This window comes from Scleropages formosus, chromosome 21 (genome assembly GCF_900964775.1).
Source record: "Scleropages formosus chromosome 21, fSclFor1.1, whole genome shotgun sequence".
Classification (NCBI taxonomy): domain Eukaryota; kingdom Metazoa; phylum Chordata; class Actinopteri; order Osteoglossiformes; family Osteoglossidae; genus Scleropages; species Scleropages formosus.
In genome coordinates, this window is record NC_041826.1 from 17194473 (window position 1) to 17220737 (window position 26265).

At 41.1% G+C, this 26265-nt stretch overlaps 1 protein-coding gene across 3 annotated transcripts in view; it reads left to right on the forward strand.

The window, feature by feature from the left end:
- Window positions 1–3920: 3920 nt before the first annotated feature.
- kcnd2 (potassium voltage-gated channel, Shal-related subfamily, member 2) overlaps window positions 3921–26265 on the forward strand; it is a 115253-nt gene continuing 92908 nt past the window's right edge. The window contains exons 1-4 of one of the 3 annotated variants that reach the window (XM_029247165.1): window positions 3921–4058; window positions 4461–4955; window positions 5059–5189; window positions 5722–6926. In XM_029247165.1, the coding sequence (XP_029102998.1) occupies window positions 5815–6926 (1112 nt within the window). In that variant the 5' untranslated portion in view covers window positions 3921–4058; window positions 4461–4955; window positions 5059–5189; window positions 5722–5814. Of the gene's footprint in view, window positions 4059–4100; window positions 5190–5721; window positions 6927–26265 lie in introns of those variants that run through there. The other 2 variants (XM_029247166.1, XM_029247164.1) reach the window with 2 other exon arrangements.

The window sequence follows — 26265 nt, forward strand, 5'->3', positions numbered from 1 at the left end:
TTGCACTGGTGACAGGACACACCCATTCTCAGATACCATAGCTGAGAGCTAATGAATATTTTACATAGCTTTCTATCAGAGAGCCATCCAGGTAACGCTGAACCTGCCCCACATGGTTACAGAGGTTGTATGTGTGGTACTCGGCTTGTGACGCGAACCCGCACTCTCCGTCAACTGTTCTCACTCAGTTTTCTGCAAAGCTTCACTTTGCTCTATGGATCTGCGTTAATTGCAGGCAAACATCTGTGATCGCCGAAGGCTGTGGAATAGTAAAGCGGCGAAGCAATCGAAAAAACTTTAGATTTTTTTCCAAACTGTGTTCTTCAGCTTGAATCAGCTTGAATCTTTTAAACCAATTCACCTTTCAAAAAAGTATATTGACTTCTCTGAGGTATTATGCCATGCTTGATGCATTTTAAACAGCAGTCAATCTAAAGTTAATGAATACTCATTACCTTTTCATTCGAATCAAAGTTTTGGTTTATCTTTATTTATGGATTTTCACATTGCTATTAAATTTAAAAAAAAAATAAACCTTCTTGAAAAAATCCATATTCAAAGGTTTGTTACAACAGTTGGTGTACATTAACATCTTTAGAATATTAAGCTCTTTCTACAAAGTATGATTGCAAACTTTTAAAAATGTTTAATTGTGTTTAGCTTTCATTGTGAAGGTAAAAATTCAGAAAAACCTTTTGTGTAATTTGCAGTGGCTGGAATCTATTTTATAGATTAGTGACATTTATTCATTTGGTTGACACTTTTCTCCAAAGTGGCTGACAATTTTTTACCCATTTATATAGCTAGGTAATTTTTACTGGAGCAATTCCGAGTAAGTACCTTGCTCAAGGGTTCTCCAGTTGGAGGTAAGACTCAGACCTGTGACCTTTGGGTGCAAAGGCAACAGCTCTAATCATGACACTACCTACTGCCAGTGATTACTGGTTCGAAAAATTCCAGTGTACATATACCTGTGTGCACACATACAAAGGAACTGAGTGACTGAAAAGTTTTTAAATGACCTGGGCAACAGGTAATACGCTGTTTAGAGCCACCACCTTCCGGTCAAATGGTTTTAGTTTGTATGCCCACTGTGTCACGCGGAACACAGGGAGCCGAGACGGCTGAACCCAAGCGCAGCGTCGTTCGTTAGACGTTGAAGGAAGAGGCAAGGTCTCAAAACCGGGGACAGGTGAAGGGTCGGTCGATCGGCGAACAGGACAGGAATGAGGATCCATGGACGTGGTTGGAGAATGAAGCAAGGAGTCAAAAGAACCAGAAATCGTGGACAGAGCAAGAGTGTAGTAACGCGAGGAAGGGCGGTTGTCCCAAACGAGATTCCGCAACGGTACGGGAGCTGAAGAGGGTCTTTATAGGGTGAGTGATTACTCATGAGCTAGTGCAGAGTCAGGTGTTGTTGCTTGTGTTGTGGGCGTGGACGTGACACACTGCTGCTGTGCTACCCTTGAAAAGGCTACTAACTATTAATTGCTCCATTAAAAATTACCCAGCTCTACAATTCATTAAATCATGGTAATTAGCTTAGTGTACAAACCTAACAATGTCAGTCACTTTAGAGGAAAGCATCAAATAAATAATAATAATAATAATAATAACACATTTTTAGCCATGAAAACTGTGTTGTTTATATTGCTACATGTATGCTACCTTTAACCCTTTATACAATGCCCTACCTCCGCATCTGTGTTACTCTCATGTCATATGTTACCATGAGGGGCTTCTTACAATGTTTGACTGGATTGGAATGATGTCAAAATGAGTAAGAAACTTTGGAATTTGGATTGAGGAGTGTTGTAAGTGGTTTTCGCTATCTTTTTATATGTCACTACTTGGGAACAGTTGGCTGCAGTCCATGCAATGTGTTACACCGTGCTCTGAATCTGAATCAATCTCAGATTCTTGATTCCAAGAGCTGAGGAATGAGATAGAGCAGGTGGAGGTCGCTCTCCATGGTCCTGATACCACTAAAACAGGAACCTTTCTTAGAATCTGTGCGCTGAGCCTCAGAACTCGACTGATTTAAGTCATTCTTGATGAGGCTCTCACCCCATTCTCTCCCTAAGAGAGACTGTTTTACTTGTCGGGACTTGATAAAGAGCCGACGCACGCTATCATGCCAGGCAGTCCACTGGATCGCTTTCAGTCAAATCCCGGCCCATGAACGCTTGCCAAAGCAGCACACCAGCAGTATGTAGAGCACAGCAACAATGCCGGTCCCAGGGGCGGGCCGAGCCAAGCCGATCATTAAAGGGCGCCACTGAGAAACGTATGCAGCCCTGCAGAAGCACAGGGCAGCTGTCCTGCATGCCGGCTCAATCCCTCCATGTTGCACTTTGGACAGTGGCGTCTGTCGACTGGGAATATGATAAAACACCATCCGGTGAACTGTAATTATGGCAGTTATGGAAGACTGGCGCCAAACACTGGCGACAATAGAGGAGAACCTTAGGACACACGATAGATCATTTTTATTTATTTATGGTCATTCGGGGAGTTCCCACTCTAAGGCATTAATACGCACCGAAATAGTGCGTCTTATGGGGAAGAAATGCAAATCGGGGATATTTTTCCCAAAAGAAATAATGAAAAAGTAGGCAATGCGGACCCGGCCTATAGCCTAACTGAATTTCCCCGGTCTTGCATTAACGTGACAGCCATAGTTAAATAAAATAAAACATTAACGCTATTTGAGACCACTTAGGTGAGGAAAAACGTAGGGGCATCGGCACCTTAGTGTAGCACAATAAGAAGTAATAAACAGTCTGTAATCAAGCGCAATAAAAAGTAACGGTCCATTTTCTGTCAAATTGCATCTTTCTCTGGATCTTGTGACGTATGGGTGATGTGAAAGTGTCTTACAGCAACACATGGTCACAAATAAAGCGCATATCTGCAAACCATCATATGGTGGGGCCCATCTGTAATTTGGTTTATAATTATGTATTACAAGTGTTGCTCGGGGCTGTCATTTGCATTTACACTTTGTTGTGGACGTACACTATTTAATAAAAACCACTTTATTGCAGTACCACTCATGGAAAAGTAACAGAGACCAGAGTTACGGAAGTATAATTAATTTGGCGCAGATATGCAAACATATTCATACTCGCATCGCAGTGAAAAGGATGGAGTTGGCATACACAGGTACCTAGAATCCCATCTCATTAAAAAAATCTTCCAATCATGTCTAATGAAAGCAGCTGTCAAACGAATCAAGTTTTGGCAGGTGGTGGTCGTGAAATAATGTGTTAGTGGTCGCAGTCCCGTTGCCATGATTCCAATCTGCACACACACACACACACACACACACACATCATCCGAAACCGCTTGTCCCATACAGGGTCCCGGGGAGCCCTAGCCGGAGCCTAACCCGGCAACACAGGGCGAAGGGCCGGAGGAGGAAGGGACACACCTAGGACGGGACGCCAGTCCGTCGCAAAGCACCCCAAGCAGGACTTGAACCTCCGACCCACCGGAGAGCGGGACCCGGTCCAACCCACTGCGCCACTGCGCCACCACGATCCCCTCCAATCTGCCTACGCTTGGAGTCCAAAATCACCAACTGCCTCTTTTTATAATAACAATAATTATTGTCCATTTAAACTTCGCCGCTTTGCAAAAGACAAGTTATCTGTGTAAAGGAACCCGGGCATTCGTCACTTGTTGTTTCGCCTTCCTTGCACTAGTTTTATGGACAGAAATGTCACGTAACGTGTCTGGGAAACACTAGAAGAAGGTACACGAGGTACAACTAATACCGCCCTGACACTCATATATATATGATGCACTGAAGTAACAGGCAACAGCCGAAGTGGTATCGTCTTAAAATCCATAAAACGCGCACGTCGCGTCCGAGCCAAGGCTCTTCGGATCAGTTCTGGGACGGTCCGCGGGGGGTGGGCTAGGGGGTGGGTCGTGGGACAGGCGCGCTACCGGAGAGAACGATCGCGAGCGCGGCCACGAGACGGACGCGTTTCTCAATTTCAGCGTGAACCTCAAGAAGCCCACGGGGATTCGGCGGGGTTTCGGCGTCTCGGGTAGGTTTGAGCTTCATTACGGATTGTCTCCATCTAGCGGTCTTTTATTACGCGTGTGCGCGCGAACAATCAATGCGCGTGATCAATAGACCGCGTGTGTGGGGGGAACTGAATTGTGCCTGCGAGCTTTTAGGGTTCTTTCTTATCCGCAATATTATATATTATTTTTGTTGCACCCTGGAGCGCTGTAAACCTAAGAGGGATGCGCGTATACGCGAAATAAACTGCGCGGGTCTCCTTAAAACTCGTGTCTTGGGGAATATCTTAATTATAGGGAGTGCTTGAAGCCAGGTGCGTTCCAGTGCCACTGTCTGGAGATCATGAAGATGCACTGTTTGTTGTGTGTCGATGACAGTTGGCCGATGGTGACCCAGCACGTGACATGCTCTCTGTTGCTTCCAGGAGGGAGATCAACCTGGACCGCAACACAGCTGCGGCTCTAGACCGGGGTGGCCGAGGGCAACAGAGAGCCTCTCAACTTCTCTCCAACTGCTCGGTGCTATTTTTGCCATGGACTTCGCCTCTTCAATGGGTTGATTATACTTTTATTATTTCCAGGTATCGGCACCGGTGACATTTCCGTGGGAACAGGCGGTGCCCGGTAGCGATAGGCTGCCGTGGTTTTTTTTTTTTCTTTTTTTTTCCTTTTCTTTTTTTTTTTTTTTTTTTTTTTTCCGCGCGCTTTAGCGCACAGCCCTGCGCGAGCGCGCTCCTCATCAGGGGTGGTCTCAAGCTTCGTGACAGCAACTCAGATGTGATTTCTCTTTAGGAGTAAAAAAAAAAAATAAAAATAAAAAACAAAAATCACGCAGGCAAAGAAGAGAAGCGTCTTTTGTTTCTATGGAAGTGCGAGAAAAATGAAGAGGAGCAGCCTCTGATGTCCGCGCGCGCGGGAGGGTTCGTGCTCAAGTTATCCGTGATCACTGTCGCTTTTTGAACTTGTTGCTGTTGCTCCTCGATTCCCACATTCCTAGAGTAATTTTTTTTTTTTTTTTGGTAGTATTCTAAAGGAAGAAAAAAAAAAAAACAGCTTAAGATCTAGAGGAGGGGAGCAAGGAATTCTGCGGGATTGCAATACGGAAGGAAAAGGAACCTTATGAGTCTCTATTAAATGTAGAGTTTCACGTGGAGGTGAGTTACACTTGGGTTCCGTCGCAGAAAAAGTGCTCAATTTAATTTAGCTGTGAATTATAAAGAAAAGATTTAGTATTTGTATAGTTTGGTAGGGCTTGTGCTTGGTAGTGTGTTGCTGCTTTGATCTAGGATGGGGGACAGACAACAGAAATTATGGATTTATTTGCACTGTTTTCCAGGTGTCGCTTTGACTCAAATCTATAGGATATGCATTCTGATGTATTTTTTTAATATTTATCTGATGCTTTTTAGAAGGCAACCTACTGTGTTAAATACTCAGCTGTACAATGATTTATCCATTTACACAGCAGGGTATTCTTACTGTTTCAGTTCAGGGATGTACCTTGATCAAGGGTATTACAACAGGAGTGGGATTCAAACTGGGAACCTTCAGACTGCAAGACAACAGCACTAAACACTACAACATTCACTGTCATGTTGTCCCAAATATTGATATACTCATTTATTTTTCAGTTGTTGAAATTTTTATTTTAATACAGTCTGTATCGTTTTTCTTATTGCCTTATAGATGTCTTTCCATGGTCACGCCGTAGCCCTGTAACCACGGACACGGGACTCCTGATTGCCCCCAGCTGGACCTAGTTGCACACAGCCGGTGATCATGGCAGCAGGAGTGGCGGCATGGCTTCCTTTTGCACGTGCTGCAGCCATCGGGTGGATGCCCGTGGCAAGCACACCCATGCCAGCACCCCCCAGGGAGAAGAGGAGGACCCAAGATGGTCTCATCATTCTCAATGTGAGTGGGACCAAGTTCCAAACTTGGCGAAATACTCTGGAACGCTATCCAGACACACTTCTGGGGAGCACAGAGAGGGACTTCTTCTTCCATGAAGAAACCAATGAGTACTTTTTTGACCGAGACCCTGACATCTTCAGGCACATCCTGAACTTCTACCGCACTGGCAAGCTGCACTACCCACGCCACGAGTGCATCTCAGCATATGATGAGGAGCTTGCCTTTTTTGGAATCATACCAGAGATCATTGGAGACTGCTGCTATGAAGAGTACAAAGACCGGAGGAGAGAAAATGCAGAGCGGATCCAGGATGACGAAGACAACGATAACAACAATGACTTGGTGACTCCGGACATGACAATGCGGGAGTCTATGTGGCGGGCTTTTGAGAACCCTCACACCAGCACCATGGCGTTGGTGTTTTATTACGTCACAGGATTTTTCATTGCCGTGTCTGTCATGGCCAACGTAGTAGAGACAGTGCCCTGTGGGAGTTCTCTCAACAGGGCCAAGGACATCTCCTGTGGTGAGCGTTATGCCCTGGCCTTTTTCTGCCTGGATACCGCCTGTGTCATGATCTTCACCATTGAGTACCTGTTGCGCTTGATTGCGGCGCCCAGCAGATACAAGTTTGTCAAAAGCGTGATGAGCATCATCGATGTGGTCGCCATTATGCCCTACTACATTGGGTTGGTCATGACCGACAACGAGGACGTGAGCGGGGCCTTCGTCACCCTACGGGTGTTCCGCGTGTTTCGGATTTTTAAATTCTCCCGCCATTCGGCCGGTCTCAGAATCCTTGGCTACACGCTGAAGAGCTGCGCTTCCGAGTTGGGATTCTTGCTCTTCTCCTTGACCATGGCTATCATCATTTTCGCCACCGTGATGTTCTATGCGGAGAAAGGGTCGACAGCCAGCAAGTTCACCAGCATCCCGGCAGCTTTCTGGTACACCATTGTCACCATGACGACACTGGGGTATGTGCTCGCGGCAGCGATGCAGTGCATAGATCTACTGCATGTTCCTCTTCCTTTCTCTCCAGGTGGTCACGTACTTTGGTCTGGAACTAATCTCTGACAGAAGAACATGTGCACAAGCGTCGTCATATTTTAGTGTCAAACGTGTTGCTGGTATTTGTTTTCGGTGCTGCCAATTTCACACACTCGTGCATTATGTGCCAGTTTATTGTGCCATATTAGGGAAAGAAACATTGGTAGTTTACGTAAAACTTTTGTTCAGTACATCATCCTTTAAGAAACTTTTTGATAATGCTGAACTTAGTGGTGGCTGTTGGTGTTATGACTTAAGTCTTATGTTTGTAGTCGCGACTGATGATGGGAGTTCGTTGCTTTATCAGGGGTTTGTGAAATTATAGCGCAATACAACCACTTGTAGCCCAAGCTGCGGCAACGGTGCTACTTCAGTCGTAACGACTGCCGTTGCAAATTAATTTTGCGTGAAAGTTACGCCTCTGTAATGACGGTTCGCCTACCTCGTGGTGTCGAGTAGCGCGTGGGCGCTCTCCGCGGTGCTGAAAGCGCGTGCCGCGCTGTGCGGCTTGGCGTGACCAGTGACACGGCGCGAGCCGCTGCCTTGTTGGGGATGAGCGGAAGTCACGCGCTGCGGGGGTGGGGTTTAAAATCCCACACTTCAATTTCGGATGAAGCTCCGTAAATTACCTACCGCGCATTGTCATCAGTCGTCAAAGAGTTTATCCCGACACAGACACAGTATTTCGATTAGTATTTCAGTAAGAATAAATTAAGGCATTTCCTTACGCAATGCAAAGAACGCCAGAGACGCACGTCCGCGCGTGCCGCCTTTCGGGGTGTGATCACGTGACCATCGGTAGTGGCGCGAAAACGCGCTGCAGACTGCCGCGCGCCGCGCTCTCGCCGCCATTTGCCTAATGAAGCGTAACTTCCAAACGACGTGCAGTGGTCGTATTTGTTTGCCCCGCGAGGTTGTTGACCTTCTATTTAAACTTTAAAGTCACGCACAAGTTTCGGAGAGCGTAGCGCACTTTTTTTTTTTCTTTCCCTCCCTCTTATTTAATGGCGCAGGTCCCTCGCTCTCCTACGCGCATAAATGTGCGTTTTTGTTCTCTTATTTCGTTTCTGACCAGTGAGTTCCGTTGCGTGGTGCGTTTCTTCCAACTAAGTGCGCTGGTGAGTATCCTGCAAGGTCTACACATTGCGAATCCCACCACCCGATCAGGATAACACTTAAGATCATTGTTTGGTTGAGGAGGTACAAAGTACCGGTCAAAACGTTAAACTTTAAGTACGCCTGGGCTGCCAGAGAAGTGAGAACAAAGCAACCCACAAGTGTACTGCATCTTTGGGATTTGCCTCAGAAGAGCAGGAAAGACATGTTAGATCAATTTCTGCTCAAACTTTTGTACAAAATGCAAAAAAGAGAGAAGTTTCTAGCAAGTGAACTCGCTGATACTGTGAGCGTTTATGTCCAAGCGTTCTACTTTCTTTGCGAGCCACCGCGAACCATATCCCAAAATCTGAGAGGGTCTTTTTGGTCGTGAAATAGGCACCACGGTGCCAAATATGTCAAATTATAGACCGAAGCTCTGAATGGGAGAGACAAGCTGTACATCGCTGCACATTTCCATGGATCGATTTGTTCTTAATACTTATCAACTGAGTTGCAGAGTGAGTTGGATGAAGACAGATTAAAGAATAGTACTGTCTGCCAGGCCGACTGTGGCCTTTATGGCAGAAACATATCGCCTGCTATGACATGAATCTCCCTGACAGGGTGCCACCTCCATCCATATAGCTGTGTCAGTTATGCTATATATAAGCTTGTTAAGAAAACCCGGTTCCTGACAGAATTGCCCGGTGTGTATAGAATAGCTATGAACCCATGACAATGACTGGTTAACCGCCTTGTCCAAGAGAGAACTCTTAGAGATTGAACATGGCACATTTTTAAATGTACATATAATTTATTAATGTCTCATTCCACCAGTGCCAGACTTATGACAATCGATTCATCTTCCTCTGAGGTCTTTGGGGGGAGGGCAGTATGGCCCACTGCCACATGAAAACACAGGTGAGAAGAGTTATTTGAAATGCTGGAAACAGGCAGTTTTTTTTTTTTTCTTAAAAAAAAAAGCCTCCCTTTCATTGAGCACTTCAACATTCAGTGCCTATAAACTGAAGTAAAAGATTCAAACACTGAGCAAAAACCTATGCAGTCTGAACTTTCCCTGTTTTGCTTGGGCAGGAAATGACATAGTGGTTAAAAACAGAGCATGGTAATCTGAATGTTGCTGCTTCAAATCCCAGAAGGTGTTCTGTTGTAGAAGTATTGTGGAGTAAAGTAATTAATCTGAACTACTAAGGTGAAACATCCATCTCAATAGATAGTTTATTAATATTGTTAGTTCAACAGATAGAAACTTTCTCAGTTTGGATAAAAATGCAATATATTATAGTACAGTAATATATAAATAATGATAATGTTAATAACAGTGATAAACCGTCTTTCTAAAAGTTTATTAGATTCCAAAGTCCCTCTGGTTTAAAGTGAAGCTTTGAATAGGGACTGTTTTGTAAGGGAGGACGTTGGTAAAATTGCTCAAAGGATTAATTTAACAGGTGTAGAAATATGTATGTTTAACTTCTTATTGCAATATTTTTTGCATTGATAGGTTTTCAGTGCGTTGGATTTTTGCGATCTGCACTTTTTTCAGTGGGCTTGGAAAGATTATTAGTTGATAAAAATTATATGCTAATGAATTTGTACATCTCCTTTTCTTTTGTATCCAGATTGCAGTTGTACAGGAATTTTCTTTTTCCTTCCAAAGCAAGAGCTTTGACTTTGCTGCTAAATGAGCTGGTCACAAGTCATTGAGTTTGTTGCCTTGGGTTTTACTGCATTTGTAAATTGAAGACCCACTTCTTAATGTACATAAAAAGAAAATTTAACTAATTGAATTGGATACTGAACAGAGTCATAAAAGCTGACTACACACCTTAATTTGTAATAATGAACCTATGGACATTTCAAAGTAAATTAGATCAGGAACACCAGAAGTTGTTGTTAATGTTTATTTATCTATTTAAATCCCAGACCCACAGGAACACACCAGAAGTGTTGCAAAACATTAAGATTTCCCAGGTATAACAAAATGTTCTGTGAAAAAAAAAAAAAAATCACATTATCCATGTCTTTCATTTCAGTTTTATGCATAAATGTTTAAGCAGGTTTAAATCAAGGATGTAAAGGCTTAAATGATTAAACCATTAAAAAGCAAAAATAAATCCTGCAGATTATGTTTTATTTTGGGTTGCATGGTGTTGCAGCTGGTAGCCTGTAGCACCTGGGCTGTTTGGGCATAAGTTCAAATTTGGTTCCGTCTCTGTGGAGTTTCAATGTTCTGACCGTGTCTGCGGTGGGTTTCCTCCCACAGTCCAAAGACACACAGTGCAGGTGAACTGGCAATGCTAAATTGCCCTTAGTGTGTGAATGGTGAGTGTATGTGTCGCTACCCTGCAATAGACTGGCATCCTGTCCAGGGTGTATACCCTTAGCCTTGCTCTGAGTGATTATGGGATAGGCTCCGGACCACCGCAATTCTGACCAGGACAAGTGGTTAGTGCACGTGAGAGCTAAACTTTTTTCTCTATATGAAGCAGGTGTGCATATTTTTCAAGAATAATTTCTAATATTTGTGCACAAAAATGTGTTAAGTGTCACTTGAATCCTTTGGAATGGTAGGAAGTTGGTGGCTTTCAGCTGCCCACTCTCGCTACCTCAGTGAGACGCTATCTGTGTGTGTATAATGCTAGTGTCATCTAAGTGGGTATTCTCAATTACCAGCAGAGATGCTCGTCGTTTGCCAATCCGTCTGTTGTCAATTACGAGCATGTTCACAGCAAAATCAAGCTATCAGAACTCTTCTTAATTTTTGTTTATTTTTCATGTTGTAATTACCAGGGCGTAAAATTTTCCTACACTGCTCTTTGAAAGAATGGTGTTGGAGATCTAAGGAAACAAGATAGTACAAAAACATGTATACCTAAAGGTTATCTGTGTATCTCCTCCCTTCACTCCAGCAGAGAAGTTGTTCTTGACCTCAAACATGACTGACAACACTGCTGTTACATCAGGGACAGCCAAGTTCTGGGCCACAGCATTTTTTGTTCTCATTACACAAATTGTTTAATATAATGCATTAGTCTACACTTTTTTCATTGCCAGACGTGTTGATGTGGTAATTGTATGTGAGTGTACATTTATTAACTTAGCAATTGCTTTTCTCTAAAGCAAGGTACAATTGTTATTGACTGATATGAATTTGATACCTTTGTCCAAAGCGACATCTGATACTACTTATATTGTCTACAGTCATTCCCCTATTCATGAAGCTGAGAAACATAACGCACACACTGTAACAGTCAGACACAAAGGGTAATATAGAATTCTCAGTTCAGCTGAAGTACATTTTTCAGTTGTGGGAGAAAATCACTGCACGTGGAGAAAACAAACACAGTAAGAACCTGAACACTGCACAGACTGAACTGGATTTCAACCTAGATCCAAATTTAAAGCCACGGAGCTGTGAGGCACCAGTGCTACCTGCTGCGCCACCACGCTGCCATTATTCAATGCACTTATTTCTAAAAATGTATTAGGCCATGACTGTTTACATTTACAGTGCAGACTAAATGGGTTACTTTGTCCCTGTATTTCTGTTTGTTATGTAGGCTATACTTAGGCACATTTTAAATTAATTGTGAAAACTTAACTAGAAAACTCTCATTCTTTAGAATAAAGCTATACCGCATCCTTCAGTGACTTGTCAAGGTGTTTTTGAAAAGTAATTCTTCATAGTATTTCTTCATGTAATGACAGCTATGCTACATTGTAATTTACTTGCATATTTAAAATTTTTAAAGCCTTCTAGAATCTATAATCTGATACTTGTTTGTGTTACTAGCAAGACATCAGTTTTTTACTGCAAAATATAAAAACTTGCTCTGACCATTAATCAGCAGTCTGTTCCTTTGGATATTTACTAGTTGACTGTATGAATTGTATGTTACTATTGAAAATATGTTGTTTATCATACTGTTTGTACAATGACTCCAGGGTAAGTTGATGTATTGATTTCATAACCAAACTTTGCAGTTTCCCAAACTGAAATGTCCATTTGAGCCCAAATTGAACCCTACAACTAAAATATGGAATTTTCACCTTTGAAAGTTATTACTGTAGGCAAAAGCTCAAAATGGTTAAATTGTTTGTTTAAACATTTCTCATATATGAAATAAATTAAGTTGCACCGTGTGCCCTTATGTAGCACCAAGAATGTAAAGAGAAAGGCATGGAATTATTACTGTTGAAAACCTATTTGTTGTAGCCAGGAACAATTAGGTTATGAGAGGTATTTTTATAAATATATCCCGTCCTTGGTTATATCAGAAATATTCAACCATAAATATAATTTTCAGGTTTTAGCTATGTAGAGGGTGAACACACAAATCATGTAGGACATTTATCAGCAATGAATGAATGAGCTTTATTGCCAAGTATGTTTACACATACAAGGAATTCCTCTTGGTGACAGAAACTTCCACAGCACAGACAGAATGACAGTGACAAGACGCAGATAATAAAAGTAGAGTGGGCTAATAAAAGATAAAAAAAAATTTCTATATATATATATATATATATATATATATATATATAGAGAGAGAGAGAGAGAGAGAGAGAGAGAGAGAGTCTGGGGTTCAATTCAACGGACTGGCGTCCCGTCCTGGGTGTGTCCCCTCCAGCCTTACGCCCTGTGTTGCCGAGTTGGGCTCCGGTTCCCCACGACCCCGTATGGGACAAGCGGTTCAGAAAGTGTGTGTGTGCGTATATATAGAGTATAAAGTACAAAATAGACACTAGACATTATATGTTTGTACATGTATGGTATATACAATGCAAAGGAAAGTAAATAAGAGATATGATGTGAAAAAAAATATAAATAGCATTGTTTATTGCACCAGTTTACTCCCTAGGGGGCATTTAGCTGTTCGAGGTAGATGGCCTGAGGAAAGAAACTTTTCCTCTGCCTGGCTGTCCTGGTGCTCAGTGCCCTGTAGCGCCGGCCAGACGGCAAAAGTTCAAAGAGGAAGTAGCCTGGGTGCGAAGGGTCTAGGATGATTTTGCCAGCCCTTTTTCTCACTCTGGACAAGTACAAGTCTTGGAGAGTGGGGGGGGTGGGGGCCAATGATTCCTCCAGCCATCCGGACTATCAGACAACTGAAACACAACTAAACCAACAGAGACTGCGGATTTTGTAATATGTAAAACAGTATAGTAGTATAAACTAAATGTTGAAGAGAGGAGAAGTGGGGAAGCTACAGTTGTGTCTCTCCTAAAAAAATGTAGATACCTTTTCTTTATGTTCCGATGGCTAGTTTCTTGGTTGAACTTGGCTGGGAGAGCGTCTAACAAAAGCTAAGGATTCAGCCTGTAGTTGCTTGGCATCTGGTTTAGAAAAACTGTTGCTTTTGGAATATCAAAGGGACATTTTGTTTTGTTCATGAGATTTTAGAAAATGCAAATGATGGTGGTCTTTTTCAAAGTACAGGAGGTCCTTGACTTATGATAAGGTTGGGTTCCGATGATCCCATCGTAAGTCAGCTTTGTCGTTAGTCAAAAATCCCCTTATACTGTATTATATGAATCATGAGGGTATGTAAACAGTTGTCATCAAATGAATGTTATGTTGTAAAATAGGGTTTTATGTTTTTTCATTAATTTCACACAGTTGTGATAAATTAACACTAACATAGATATCACGACCCCAGGAATGAAAGACCCGATGTCCCCCCAAGACAACAGCACACCTGGCCCAATTGATCTGATGACACGTTCCCAGCCCTATAAAAGGCCTCAGGCTACGTAGGTGGTTTGTGGATTCTTAATCAGCACTTTACTACTCTCTTGTAATTTCTCTAGCGATATGCATTCACTGACCTGTTTCCCAAGGTCTGTTCCACTGTGTCCTGTTCCAGTCCTGTGCTCCTGTGCTTCGTGGGTCTGTCCAGATCTCGTACTCCACCTCAGTCCACATCTCATCTCACTGTTTTAGTCTCATCCACGTAAAGTAATTTCACTTCTTCTCAGAACAATCTGTGTGTGTCGTAGTTCTGTGTTCGTGTCACCCATGCATTAATTTCTTAATTCGCACTGTGAACTTGAATGTACACTTTGCTATTGAGGTTATTCTACTTTACGTCTGTCTCCGGATGTTACAGCAAAATATGTCAGTGTCCTTTTCTCGTCCGGACATTACAGTGGAAAAATATGCATATAGTACAATATTAAATTTCTATGCTGCACTATGATTTTCATTTATAAATCTGTTGTCTTTGGTTTTTTTCTTTTCGGTACCACCAGAACACTCACTTTTTTACTTGTCATTTTAAATAAGTTACATGAAGGCAATCACAAGCAAAAAGTTTTATGTGCAAAGCACAGTTGTTGCTTGACACTCAAACACTGACTGAGACCCACAGAATAAGAAATACAGGCGCATTGCAGTAGAGCACCCATCCGATGTTATAATGCAGCAGAATAAGCAAGAACCACTAGATGTTGTTAGATGTTACGATCAAACATCTACACTCAAAAATAATATAAAAGAGTTAGCTAGGCGACCATTGTAAGTTCAGGTTGTTGTTAGCCACATGTTGTATATCAACGACTACCTATAAGAAGATCACTCTCAACTCCAAATGGAACCCTCTCCATCTCCTGGTGATATTACTGAAGTCAGATCTAGGTGATTGTCTCTTGAACTATTTGTGACGTAGGGAAAAATGGAGTAAAGTCAGTGTTCTGCGGGCAGGATTTTGTGATCCTCTCATCACTTCTGAAATCCAGCATAAATGTTGTGCATGCCCATTCAGACATAGATTTTAATTAGTTCATTATTAAAAGTAGTAACAATTTTTAAGGCTTGTCTTTTAAATCTGATTACTGGTTAAAGACAACAATTGCTGGAAAAATATTTGCATTTGCTGACATATTAGCTGTATGACTGGCCCTGATAAAGTCCACATTGATGCCTCTGACTAGTCTTTTCTGTGATCCGATTGGTGATCCCAGACCCCTTGGGGTCTGGATTTGATAGAGATGAGAGAAAATGCTGGGATTCATGTCACAGATTAACCCTTGTCCTGCCTTAGGCTCTGCTAATTGACTCCATTCTAGATTCTGCAAAAGTGTTTGGGCCAATTTAATCAGCCTTGCTTTAATTGGCTTAGGTGCTGTCAGATTGCATTTAACAGGGAAGCAGCTGTCAGTATTTAAAACTAGGTGTATTAATTGCTTGGCTGTATGGATGGATTTTAAGATTGCAATTAACTGGAGGTATGTGATGATGGACATTCTTGATCCCTAAAGAAGTGGAGCTGTGGGTGCAGGTCTGTCTCTTGTCGCAAGGGCCCTGTTAGCTGAGATCTGACAGTAAGGATTGTCTGGCACTAATGGACTAACAGGGAACTACTAGAGTACTTTTTTGTTGGCTCAGCTGGTCTTGTTGAAGGCCAGCTGAAGGATGTTGATTGGGTTCTGGTCTTTTTTTCCCCACGACCAGAGTCCACTACAGTAATATCAAAGTTCTAGTACTCAGCACTCAGTTTTAGATGACATTTTATCATAGGCTTGTAAACCTTTTCTGAAGTGTCTTTGAGGAGAGACCTGTCTAGGACACTTATAAAAGTACTGACAAAGATTCTGCAAGACTCCCTAGTATGCAATTCCTGATGACTTCCTACTGTCATGTTATTCACGGTTTATTTGCCAGAACTTGGATATAAATTGGGTGAGTCTCTGAGCACATACAATATATGCCATTACCATGTCAATAGACATATGCAATTTTCATGGGTTTTTGTCACATCTATTGTCAGAGTTCTGAATGTCCTGAGAGTATTCATTCACATGGCCACTGAAGTCATTATGATCTTTACTTCACAATGTCCTGATTGGCCTTAATTGCATTGTTAGGCACATCCTCCTCACCACATTTAGAAGTCTTGAATGGTGTTTTGATCATGTACTTTTCAGTGCCATTTTTTTGGAACAAAGAAGTAGTGAAGAGCTGTCTGGTTGGGTTTTTTGAAAAAAACAGTTTCATGTGTGAATAAAGAAAGCTAGGAGTCTCACAGGATTGAATTAGTCTTTGAACATACAAAATTACAGTTCTGTTGTAGTGCAATTAATTTGCCTTTGTTGTCCCACATTATTCTTCTGGATGAACTTCATGCATGCACGTACACATACTTGAGCAGTTTTTGATGTATTCACCACATTAACTTAGTATGTAGTAGCAAAATTTCATGTATGTTATTTTAAAGGTATTCAAACATTTCAATGGACTTCAGCATTCCAGAAGACCCGTGATAGTCAGGAACTAACTGAAGAAATTCAAAGTCCACCCTGCCTCGCGGTAAATTATGTGGACCTCTTTCATGTGTGTTTGTGTTTTAATTACTGCACTATTCACTCTATATTTATTTATGCACAGGCTACAAAGAATAGAATTTTAATGCACTTCTGAGATGTTTTAAAGTAGACAGCATCTTTGTAACAGGACAGTGTGTCTCTTCTCCTATAGGCTGCTGTAACATGTTGACTTGTTGAGCACAGATATAAAATTAGTTGCTCTGCTGGTGTTGTGGCGCTCTCAACAAAGGCTACACTGAAAAGAATTTTAATGCACCACTGAGATGCTTTAATGCGGAGATAGTGTTTGTAACAGGCCACTGAGCCCACATTTCTACAGTGGGTGTAAAGGCATTGACATGTCAAGCAAAATTTGACTTGTATTATAGAACTCCCAGCATAATTAAAGGAGTAAATGTCACATATTTACAATAATAAGCCCATCCAATACAGAGGAGGCAAACTTGAATACATGCTAAAAGATGGTACCCAGTGTGATAATTCTGCAACTATAGCACTGGCTGTTAAATATGCCCACCGTGGAATGCGTTGACAAGTCCTCTTAAACAGTAATTGTATCACATCAGCATAATGATGTCATTAAAGCCCAATCGCATATCACTGTACGAACATGGGCCTTTTGTTGCTTATTCATCACCTCCTGCGGCCCCCTGAAATGGATGAGGAACATTTTACATGAATTAATGGATAAACAAAATACACCTGGATAGTATCCAAAATTACTTGGATATTAAAATGTGTTGAATGTAGCTCATATGGTATGTAATATTTGCTAACATCTATCAATCTTATTTTGTCAACAAGTGTCCTCTAGAAATTTTCTGCAGTTTCTCTAGCAGATCTGATAAATTGAGGATTCCACAATTAAATTTAAAAGCAAAGTCTTGACATCATTTAGCATCAGTTTTTGTTTGACTGCAGTCCATGACTGTAGACTATATTTCAAGATAAAATAAGGCTCTATTTATGATTGCACTGTTGAAATACCACAAAAATGAATGTCACTTCATAATGCCTAAGTGGCAGTTACAGAGAGTGGGGGGGGGGAAAGTCAAGATGCACATTTCAGAGCATGCAGGGGAAACGCTCTGATCAAAGAATCAAAATTGTGGGTTGGAGGACAGTGGGCCCGCTCTAGCAGAGCAGGACCTGTATGCAATGCAGGCCAGACAGGGCCCTTCAGATCATCTAATGAGATTCTGTATTAGGGAAGGCTCATTTTCCCTGGGTTTTGCTTGATTTGATTTTCCCGTAATTGGGACAATTTTCAGTTTCCCTCCCCTCTGCATGTGGGCCACGGTCTTATTAAGTGGATTTCTTTACAGATTATTTTATTTTGAATCAAAAGGGATGGATTAAATTACTGTTGGACACTGCATGGGTAGTGTCTGTTCCGTTACATGAGTACCATACTGCATTGTGGTTTTAAATAGATTTTTTGTTTTGTTTTAACACCACCTTAGAAAATTGTAGGAATGAAAGGAACGATTGAGTTTCATGATATTAATAAAGACACTTTGTATGCTCTGTTTCCCAGCGACTATAAATAAACCTCTTCCATAAATATTTGCTGAACTTTTGCAGAGTGGGTCGTGATGGCAAGCCTTCATCAGACAGTTCCTCTTTGTACGTAATGATATGAATCGGATTCAGGGAAGTAGATATGTAGTTTTCAGGCAGGGATGAAGCAGCATTAGTGTGAAACACAGAGCATGGTACACGGTACAGGTAACAAGGAGCAGGATGAGATACTCAGTCCTTACCTTATTAAATGCCAGTATTTGTAGCAGTGGTTTTAATCTCGTGTGTCTCATGATGTCTTATTCTGTTTTATCTAATTATGCAGTTGTACATATTACCTCAGAAATTCAGGCTATGTATTTTCCCCAGGGGCAATGTAAAGGGTCCGTATGGGACTGTATGAGGCAAAATTTAACAAGCAGGTCTTTTTTTGCTGAAATAAATCTGGTGTTTTTTTTTTTTTTTTAAAAAAAAAAAAAAAAATTAAACTGAAAGAATATTCTTTTGTTCTTCTCAGTGTTCTCCTAGTAAGATACCAGTCACAGTCTATATATACCTTTGTACACCTTTTCCGAGAGTGTCTTTTTTACCTTGATGAGGCCACAGGTGCTTCCTTCTTGGCCAAAGTCCCAGGTTCAGAACTGCTGCAGGAATGAAAGGACTTATAATATGTGGTTTGGTGTCAGGACTCTGAGATGAAAGCGAAAATTACTCTTTAATCCCTGCATGCATCCCCGCATGGCAGAAAAACACATTTAAATATCTAAAAAAAAATGTTTTATTTCTTATGAAATTCTATATTTACATTTCTGCCTGTATATATTTTCACACATACATGTACTTTCTGGTAAATTTCCAAGTATTTACATATATTTAAAAATTGAATTTCAAAGTGTGTTTTTACTTTCTTTGTGGAAAGTGAGTTAGACCATCATTGTGCTGGAAAAGCAGAAGGCTGGCCAGTGTGTTTATTCACTTACTGGCTATGTTGGAGTTCCTGTCGAAAAACTAGTGCTTTAATGGTGATGCTATGGAAACACAGCACAGTGATGAGTGTGCTGTCTTGGCTTTTCCAGTTCATAATGCAAACAGCTTCCTGTCTTCACAGTTCACAGCATCACACAGTGACATCACTGCAGATGAGTCATGTCTCTGCATACCATATACTGTATGTCACTGTGTCAGTAGTTACAGAGAGCAACCTCCAGGATGATCGTATTATACTTGTGTATATTTTTACACTGCCTTTTAATGTTTCTGTCTCTTATGAAAGTCATCACCAAATCTGCTGGCATTGTGTTGTGGAGGACTGTTGACAGAGTTTTGACATCCACCTCTAACAACCTTCAAAATCAGCATCTACAGTCCAGCTATCACTCAAAGCACCCTTTAATCATTCTCAGAAAAGAAAGGATGTGAGACTGTTATTCTGAAATACAGCCATGTTCCCCAGGAATTTTGAAAGCATTCTGAATTTTTTCACAGCACTGAGACAGGGCTCAGATGTGGTGGTGTCCAAAGTTTCATTTTTTGATTGGCTATTCGTCCACTCAACAGAATCCAGATTCCATCTCACTCCACAAAGCTTTCAAGGTGAATTTAGAATTGCACTTTTTCCCTGAGTCTTTTTTTTTTTTTGCTTTCAGTCTCTTCTTCATTCTTGGTTAAATGGAGTGTGATGTACAGGTTTGAGCATAACACCAAGCCAGGAGAAAGGTTGCGGAGTTGCAGTCTGGTGGTCCGTGAACAGCATGCTTTTGGTCACAAAACCTTAAGCTTTTAGCCTGTGTGCAGCAGAGGGTCATTTAAGCAGTTTTTTTTTTTTTCTCTCCCCTCTAGGCTCACAACCATTTACATCCCAGGTTGCCCAGGTTGTGGAAGGCCAGGGGTTCCTTATTTGTGCCATAATATCATAGTAAATTAGTTAACTGGGCCAGAAAATATCTAGTATTTTTAAAACTGCTGCTGCAGTTGGTAATATTAGGGTTTCTTTTTTCTTTTTTTAATTATATATTAATTAATCTTGTTGAAGTGTGTTAAGGCTTGCAGACTGCATTCATTCACTTTCTGTTGTGTTTTACATTCATTTAGCAGATGCTTTTTTTTCCCAAAGTGACTTCCAGTGAGCACTTTGTAGTGTTATCAGCCCACACACCTTATTCAACCAACGTAACTTACACCGCTAGATACAGTACTTACAATGAGTCACACATACCAGCAAATTATATATTATAGTTATATATATTTATATATAAAAATTCCTGGTATATTCATATACCAGTGAAACACACTTTCTCAGGTCACGCACATATACACCACACCCTCACCAATCCACCTGAACAGCATGTCTTTGGACTGTGGGAGGAAACTGGAGCACCCGATGGAAACCCACACAGACACGGGTAAAACATTCAAACTCCGCACAGACTGATCAGGGATCAAACCCTCATCCTTTCGCACCACTGAGCTCTGTGAGACAACACTGCTCGTTTTAGGATGTATTGATTAAATGTCTTATATAGGTCGGAAAGTATGTTTTTGTGCTCTGGGCTTTAAAACAATTTTTAAGAGAAATTTCTAATTTTTTTTCTGCACAATCTGTAAATCAGCAAATCTGCCTTTGAGGGAAATTTACTTTTACATCTCTATCTCTGCAGATTTAAAAACCCTCATACATAAAGACTTCTAAATGTTAGTTTCCTTCCCTTTCACATTTTTCTCAGTGATAAAAGTTTACATTCTGACCTTATTCTCAAACATGCATCTAATTAGACTCTAACTGAAACGTGACAAAAATAGGATCCTGGAACCCTGATCTGTAAGATTTTTGTTTTCCAACTTTTTTGATTTAAAGCTGATTTTAAACATTTTCTGGGCTGCATGAATCATCTGTATTTTTAATATGTCAGCACAGTCACACTTGTGAGGGTAAACTTCAGATAGGGAGTTGACCTCATATCCGCTCTTGGCCCGTTTAAAAAAAAAAAAATACAATTTAATAATACTACAGAGGGTCTTAATAATCTTAACAAGGGACAAATTGATTTTGACCAAGTCTCTGTGGGATGTAACCCAGTGATGCAACAGCAAAGCAATGTCCCCTTCAGACTCACAATCTACTTACTATTGACTCACTGCCCTTTTCCACTGTTCATAATCAGATCGTGTGTTGAATGACATTTGAAAGCCGCAGGGTCTGCAAAATGTCTGGCATGTAAGAATACAGGGTTGGTTTGCTTTTAACTCCAGACAAAAACAAATCTCCAAATAAACAATTTTCCCCAGCTTCAGTGACATGCTACCTACCACTCCTGATGCTGAATTGTCCAGCTTAGCAGAAATGCACTTGAAGACCTTGTTATTCTGGACCCAGGTGATTCCTGCTATGCCCTGCTCTCATTTGAAAGTGCAGCTCTCTACATCCGCAACAGCAATAGGTCTTTATTAAAAGGGTTGCTCTTGAAGATAAGATAAATATATTTTTTCCCTTTCTTTGCACTTGTTAATGCCAGTAACAGATGACAAGGCTGTGCCGGTGTGGTCCATGCCTCTGGCTTACACTAGATAGGAAAGTGGGCTCATGTTTTATACATAGCAGGAGACTCTCTGCTGTCTGACATCCTCAAACTCTCCACCTGCCTGGCCTCGATGGCGTCTACCGCAGGGGGAGAAATCGTTCCTGTAACCTCATTACAGTACTGACATCACCTTCAAAAGAGTACACACTACACACCCCATAACAGGGCTTTTCCACTTCCCTTTCAATGAATCTTTCATGTAATTGCAAAGTTTTCCATGTGGGATTTGTGATATGTTTTGCATTTTTCAGTAATGATGGACTAAAGACAATAGTGGAACTTTGTCTTGTTCGTGATTTTTACATTATGTGGAAAAAGAAAATACAGGCACAGTGGAGAATTTTCTCTTACACAGATCTGATTCTTCCTATATATATATATATATATATATATATATATATATATGTGTGTGTGTGTGTATATGTGTATACACACCACTGCATGTGTTCATTCATGTTACTAGTGGTCCATGGTGTACCATTTTAGGAGAATTCTGCCCACTCTTCAATACAAAGGTCTGGGGAAATGGAGCTGTTCCCCATGGTGTTGGCCTACCATTAGCCCAGTGTCTGATGGCTCATTTTCTAACTGCTCTGCTGCTGCTGAGCTCACCTGGATGACTCATGGCAAAGAGTGCCTATTTCCATCAGCAGCCCTCCTATAAGATGCAAAGGGAGTGCCTTCTGCACATTCCTGATTGTGGGGAGAGATTCTGTTCCAAGGACGGAAGAGTTGGGGCCCTGGAACAAATTTCGGGCAGTATCTTGAGTGTAGGTGTGTTGGTGTGCGTGCATTTTCATGTGCATGCGTGTGAAAGAGAAATAGGTACAAAAGCCATTACACAAACATGAAGTTGCATCATGTTTACGAGCCTAGCAATGGTTCTGTAATTGCTTGCCTGTTTTTTTTTTCATTTCAAATTTGGTGTTTGAAATTTTAGCAACTAACGGCAAGCCAGTGGTTACATGTTGCAAGAACGAAAACAAAACGCTGATATTTTAAAACAAATTAAGGCACTGTGGCATGTGCCATTTATCCATATTTAAAGGTAGCAACTCTGGAAAGAACAGCAGTAATGCATTTCACTTAGATGCCGGAGTGATGCATTCCACGGCCCATGAAGGATGGCTTATGTGTTGTGTGTACTGGCTGCCTTTGAGCTGTTCATGGGGGTGTTTATGATGATGATAGCATCTTTACAAGCAGCCTGTTTGCATTGTTTCTTCCAGATTGGTGTGGCTGGAAGGGCCGGCATCCGCTCCGTGTCTGAGCGTTATCTCTGTCCACCATGAGGGGCTGTGGACCGACGCACTGCGCGATAACGATACCCGCTGTTAGACTTTGGCTCATTGCCGGATGCAGGGACACGATAACACTGCAACAACGTATCTGGAGCATTGCGGGAATGTTGTGTGTCTGCTGTCTTGCGTGCTTATTATTTTGAAAGACAGTCCCAAGTGCACCTACTGCAGATAAGACTGTTGGAGTTGATACACAGGCTTTATATCTGCTATCTGATAGCGATGTGCTTTGAGCTAACACTTAACAATCGCACTATATTTCTCTAACACTCTAGCGACAGTATTTTATCAATGTGCCAAACGCAATGCTGAGATAATGTAATAACCATTGTAGAATTTTCAGTGATGCTTACACATGTGAATCAGAAGAATTAACACACTTAGCTTTTGTACAGTGACTCATAATATGTGAAACTTGTAGCGTATGAGTTATTTTGCCACCCTTCATTGCATTACTTATTCTCTGAGCACGTGAATCTCATACATTCAGTAAAGTGTACAAGGAGCATTTTTTATGAAAGCATCCAAAGACATACAGTCTGCTCATAATCCACGTTTATCACATGTCAAGTGTATATATTTTAATAAAGGTGCATGACTGGAGGTGACACCTGTTCGCACCGCAATTGGCTGATTCTGTGTTTGTTCAGGTGCACAACTAGGCAGCTCTGCATCTGTTGGGACTGTGATGGGCTGGCCAGGTGACACAATAAGTGATTGCAGACCACTGTCTGGTCCAAACAGCCTCATGCTCAGACATCCACATTATCATTGTGTAGACTCAGCGTGCACTAGCGCAAAACTTTTAGCTGTTCCCCACCCCACCCCCTCATGCACTCGTCTGATTTGAGAAATGAAGTAATAGGTAGTCTGCTGAGGATCATTGATCCTGAACTTGCCCAGAATGCCAATGAAGTGGCTTTACACCAAAAATAAATATGCTTCCTGACTTTGCCTCTCATTATAGAATCTGAAGCTCTCCAAAAAAAAAAATCACCCAGAAAGCTCATTGGTCATTCATAGCAATAACTTCCTAGACTGCAAAACATTTTCAGATTCGATGCATGGCCCAACCACTAAAAGTTCAAGAAGAGCCTTTGTTTCCAAAGAGTAAACCATACATACAGAATGACTAGTTTGCAAGCAGTTGTTTATCTGATCTTTTTTGCTTTATAATACTAATGTGGAGCTTTGTTGTTGCTGCCATAGAAACACTATAACAATAGCAGTATAACAATATTCTGTGTGCCATTTTTTGTTTGAGATTAGTTCTTAATTAATTAGGTTTGTTTGAGCTAATAATTAAATAGTGGGCTGGGTTTTACCTCTCTTGACAATTATCTGCAGCAAATTCTTTGTTAAAATAAAATGTCACATGTGAGGTCTGTTTAATAGAAAATTAATTGGATTAGGGCTGATTGAAATTAGTTTTGTTTGCCCCTTAAAGAAATGCCTAATATAAGATGAATTTGTTCTTCAGTTTATTTAATTAAATTTTAGAGCAGCAATGACATCTCCGTTTGATTACATTTGGTAAAAGGATCTAACTGGAAAAATCCGAATTTTTTATTAGTAGAAAATTGACAGAAATACATAATAGTGTTATTACACTTCTGACAAAATTTCTTTGACAATATAGCTGTTTATAAAGGATGGCTTTTTACAGAGAGGTGATGGATTAATAAAAATCCCTCTATGTCAGTGACCCTAGTACAGTCTTGTTGGATTTTTGGCCACTAACCCCCAAAGTATCTCCGCCTACCTATAAATACGAGCTACAGTTGGCTTTGAGTCTGACCATGGGGGCACAGCGAGGAGTCCATCCATGCCAGTATAACATCCATGGTGATATCACAACATGGAGACAATCCATGGCAGTATCAGAGCAACACGACCGTCCTTGACATTCTCACAAGACTGAGTCCATTCGCCATGATATCATAGCATCAGCTCCATCCATTGTGGTTTCAGAATGATGAGGGCTCTGCTCTCTGTGCTGCATAAGCTCTCTGACACCTGTGGCACGGACTTACTGCTTGATGTAATTGGTATGTACAGGAGGGATGCCTTCAATAATAGCATCTCTCCAGGGTGGTTTTCATCTGTCCTCCACAGACTAAGAAGTGTGATTGACAGAATTTTCTATTTGGGTATGAGTGGCACTTCTGGGACTTTTCCCCCTTTACTACATACAGTATATAGTAAAAGAAGGAAAACATGTACATTTTGTCCTCCGTCGCTGTATCTCTCTTTTCTCTCGCTAGATGTGTAATATGTCTAACATAGTACAGTCGTACCCTGAGATATGCCCATTCGGGTTACAGTTGTTTATGGAATAACACAATAGATGTGTTACTGTGAAAGCTTGCGTTATGAAAAATGACACAATGAAAATAACAGGTTATGAGGAAAATAGGTTTGGGCCCGACCGCTTAAAACTTAAATAAACTCGTAACCAAAGCACTGCCAATTTTATAACAATCCTAAAAAAATGTTAGCACTTGTTCTTAAAGTGTGCTATGGTAAATATAGGACTTTACCTTGAAAAAGTAATTCAAAAGGTAACTTTGAATTATTTAAGCCAGTTGCGAGAACAATATCTTGTTCTTTCATTTTGTTCAAATGCTTTATAACAAGCTTTTCTTCTTGTTTTAAAGCTTTCATTTTATGCTCACCTTCTGAAATTTTCTGACCAGCACACTTCTTAGGTACATTCTTGTCACCATGCTTAATAATCTTTTCATGATAACAGCAAAGATGGAATCTCGCAATCGGCACTTCCAAAACAACAAAGCATATGAGAGAAATGAGCGTCGTGTTCCTCTTCGGGCCGCTGTGTTATTTCAACTCCGGATCATTTATTCAGTGACGCAAAACATGAACACGTTGGGGATGGAATCTCGTAGAAGTCAATGTGAGTTCTGCGTTATACCGACATCATTCCCCTATTTACCAATCGTGTCTGAGACAATTTGCGTTACAAAAACCCATGTGCTAGCAGAAATGACTGTAACTGAATTCGACTTTATTAGCAGCTTTGTTTAATATCCCTACTTCGACGTACAAGCATTTCTTTGCATTTAAGAGTAAGTCATTTACTCTGGCACACCCTCAGGAGTCCAAGTAGAAACTGAACTGTAAATAGTTGGATGGCTTTAATTTGCATATTCAAGAGGATCTGTGTGTTGTGATTACTGGGCAATGCTTGTGTAAATTAAGTGATTATGGACGCTTGCTCGTGGGGGTGCACTGTTTATGGCATGTACTTTTATATCAGGAGGTTTTTATGTTTAGCTAGTCTGGGTTTTGCTGACTGCCTGGACTGCTGCAACTCCCTCTTTTCTGGTTTTCTGGTCTCTGCCATTTATACTCTGCAGCTGATCCAGAATGAGTTGTGTTCGACCTGCCAAAGCATTCCCATGCAT